Source organism: Sapajus apella, unplaced genomic scaffold (genome assembly GCF_009761245.1).
Source record: "Sapajus apella isolate SASKATOON/1434 unplaced genomic scaffold, GSC_monkey_1.0 scaffold195, whole genome shotgun sequence".
Taxonomy (NCBI): Eukaryota; Metazoa; Chordata; class Mammalia; order Primates; family Cebidae; genus Sapajus; species Sapajus apella.
Window position 1 is genome coordinate 132,081 of NW_022437135.1, and position 3,205 is coordinate 135,285.

The 3,205-nt window shown below is 50.4% G+C and overlaps 1 protein-coding gene across 1 annotated transcript in view; it reads right to left on the minus strand.

The window, feature by feature from the left end:
* The window catches only part of LOC116543769 (adenosine deaminase 2-like), a 24,455-nt gene extending 21,469 nt beyond the window's left edge, over positions 1 to 2,986 (minus strand). The window contains exons 1-2 of the mRNA XM_032269607.1: positions 2,605 to 2,986; positions 90 to 300 (exon numbers count right to left, since the gene is read on the minus strand). Coding sequence (XP_032125498.1) covers positions 90 to 300; positions 2,605 to 2,786 — 393 coding nt within the window. The 5' untranslated portion in view covers positions 2,787 to 2,986. The remainder of the gene's footprint in view (positions 1 to 89; positions 301 to 2,604) is intronic.
* Between the last annotated feature and the right edge of the window lie 219 nt (positions 2,987 to 3,205).

Sequence of the window (3,205 nt, forward strand, 5' to 3'; positions counted from 1 at the left end):
GAGGTGGGAGGGGCAAAGGAGGTGGGAGGAGCACATGAGGTGGGAGGAGCACAGGACTTGGGAGGAGTGAACAGCAGAGTGGGGCTCACCGGCAGCAGCCTGGCTCTGATCTCCATGTAGAGCACGTTGTCCTCATAGAACTCCTGCATGCTCTGGAAGACATAGTCTCTGAACACTGGTGCGTAACGGATGAGGCCAGAGATGGTGGAGAAGATGGTTTTAAACTTCGACCAGACAGCATTTTGGTTTGTGTAAATCACTTCCGGGTGCGGGGTCACCAGAGTGAAATTCCTCAGCAAGCTGTCCAAGACACAAAGCGGGGAGCAGTGGAGGCTGGTCCAGGACACTGCCCCAGGCACCCGTTGGCCTGCTACCCACCTTGCATCTCCCAGCTAGCAGCACACCAGGATGCACCCTTGAGCAGAGATAAGGAAAGGGCAAAGGGGAGCATTCCCAGGCCCTCTGATATAAGACTGGGTCCTGCGGCCAGGCAGCCCAGTGCTTGCTTAAACCCTAACCTCAACCCCAGGAGACTGCTTGAGAGGAGAGCTCACCAGCCAGGCTCTCCTGGCTCCTGTCCTCCCTCTGCATGCTTGGCCAATCTGACCCCACTGTACTTACATTCTAGACCTAAAAGCTCTCTCTCTCCCTTTCTCTCTCATTCTTCCTACACCCACTGACGGCAAACTAGACCAAGCTCTTTTTGGGGGATGTTATGGATTAGATTCTGTCCCCAAGCCTCAAATTCAAATGTTGAAGCCCTAGCCCTCTTATGAAGAAGGGAATTTCAAAGAGATGATAAAGATTAAATGAGATTGTAAGGATGGGGCCCTAGTGTAATAGGGATGGGTGTCCTTATAAGAAGAGGAGGCTAGGCACGGTGGCTCATGCCTGTAATCCCAGCATTTTGGGAGGCCGAGGCAGGTGGATCACAAGGTCAAGAGATTGAGACCACCCTGGCCAACATGGTAAAACACCGTCTCTACTTAAATACAAAAATTAGCTGGGCATGGTGGCGCACACCTGTAGTCCCAGCTACTTGGGAGGCTGAGGCAGGAGAATTGCTTGAACCCAGGAGGCGGAGGTTGCAGTGAGCCAAGATCATGCCACTGCACTCCAGCCTGGCACCTGGCGACAGAGCGAGACTCTGTCTCAAAAAAAAAAAAAAGAAGATTCATCTTCCAGCGAGATCGTCATCACTTCAGATCTAGGAACTTTTATTCTCTCTGGTCTTACTGAGCATCAGACAAATCTCATTTGCTGCGGCAATAGAGTTGCTGGCCAAGCACAGTGGCTCATGCCTGTAATCCCAGCATTTTGGGAGGCCAAGGCGGGTGGATTAACTGAAGTCAGGAGTTCAGGACCAGCCTGACCAACATAGTGAAACCCTGTCTCTACTAAAAATACAAAAATTAGCCATGCATGGTGGTACATGCCTGTGATCCCGGCTACTCAGATGGCTGAGGCAGGAGAATCACTAGAAGCTGGGAGGCAGAAGTTGTGAGCCGAGATCACGCCACTGCACTCCAGCCTGGGTAACGGAGCAAGATCCTGTCTCAAAAAATAATAACAATAACTAAAAATAGTGATGTTGATATGCTTTTTGTAAATTTTAAATGCACCAGAAAATTACTATTGATAGAAAAGGTGTTGAATGCTTTTGTGGAGCAGAGTCTCCTGTAAAGTTAAAAGAAAAAGCTGCTCATGCTTTTTTTTTTTTTTTTTTTTTTTTGAGATAGGGTTTTATTTATTTTATTTTATTTTATTTTTTTGAGATGGAGTTTCACTCTTGTTACCCAGGCTGGAGTGCAATGGCGCGATCTCGGCTCACCGCAACCTCTGCCTCCTGGGCTCAGGTAATTCTCCTGCCTCAACCTCCTGAGTAGCTGGGATTACAGGCACGTGCCACCATGCCCAGCTAATGTTTTGTATTTTTAGTAGAGACGGGGTTTCACCATGTTGACCAGGATGGTCTCAATCTCTTGACCTCATGATCCACCCGCCTCAGTCTCCCAAAGTGCTGGGATTACAGGCATGAGCCACCACGCCCGGCCCCTTAATTTTTGTATTTTTAAGTAGAGATGGGGTTTCACCATGTTGGACAAGCTAGTCTCGAACCCCTGACCTCATGATCCACCCACCTCAGTCTCCCAAAGTGCTGGGATTATAGGCGTGAGCCACCGTGCCCGGTGAGATAGGGTTTTATCTTGTCACTCAGACTGGAGTGCAGTGGCTCGATCTCAGTTCACTGCAGTCTCAACCTCCTGGGTTCAAGTGATCCTCCTTCCTCAGCCTCCCACCCTACTCAGTTCCTCTGAGTAACTGAGACTGCTGGCGGGCAGCAGCATGCCTGGCTAATTTTTTGTATTTTTGGTAGACACAGGGTTTCACCATGTTGCCCAGACTGGCAACTCCTGGGCTCAAGTGATCCGCTCACCTCGGCCTCCCAAAGTGCTGGGATTACAGGTGAGAGCCACTGTGCTCAGCTTTGCCTCATGCTTTTTTAAAGACAGATTTTTATCTATAGGTTTGTACCAAGGGAGACACCTCCCCACTGCCACCCATGACCGGCCTGGGACACGTGTTTTCTGAACTATGACTCACCTGTCGTCAAACTCAGTGACGTTTTGCACCTGCCTCCGATAATCCTCCAGCAGAATCCACTTGCGACATTCTTCCGACGTATGCGGAGTTGGGTGAGCAAATCTAAACTGCACGATCCCCTTCGTGGTGAAACAGATGTGGCAGTGGGGTCTGTAGGTGACATTCCTCACCAGCCAGTCCATAGTCACAATGCCAATGTCATGGAGGTGCAAGGCAGCCCCTGGAGAGGAAAGAAGAATGGGGGAGACAAAGGGGTGCGGTCCCCTCCCACGACTCCAAGGCTGTGGGGACAGTGTGGGTCGCTAGAAGACATGGGAGCAGAGGATCTCCGTCCAGACATGTTCCTCAGAACTTGTTTAAGCCTTTAGTTTAAGAGTGGAGCTTCCGGCTGGGCATGGTGGCTCATGCCTGTAATCCAAGCACTTTGGAGGCCAAGGCGGGCGGATCACCTGAGGTTGGGAGTTCAAGACCAGCCTGACCAACCTGGTAAAACCCCGTCTTTTTTTTTTTTTTTTTTTTTTTTTGAGACGGAGTTTCGCTCTTGTTACCCAGGCTGGAGTGCAATGGCACGATCTCGGCTCACCGCAACCTCCGCCTCCAG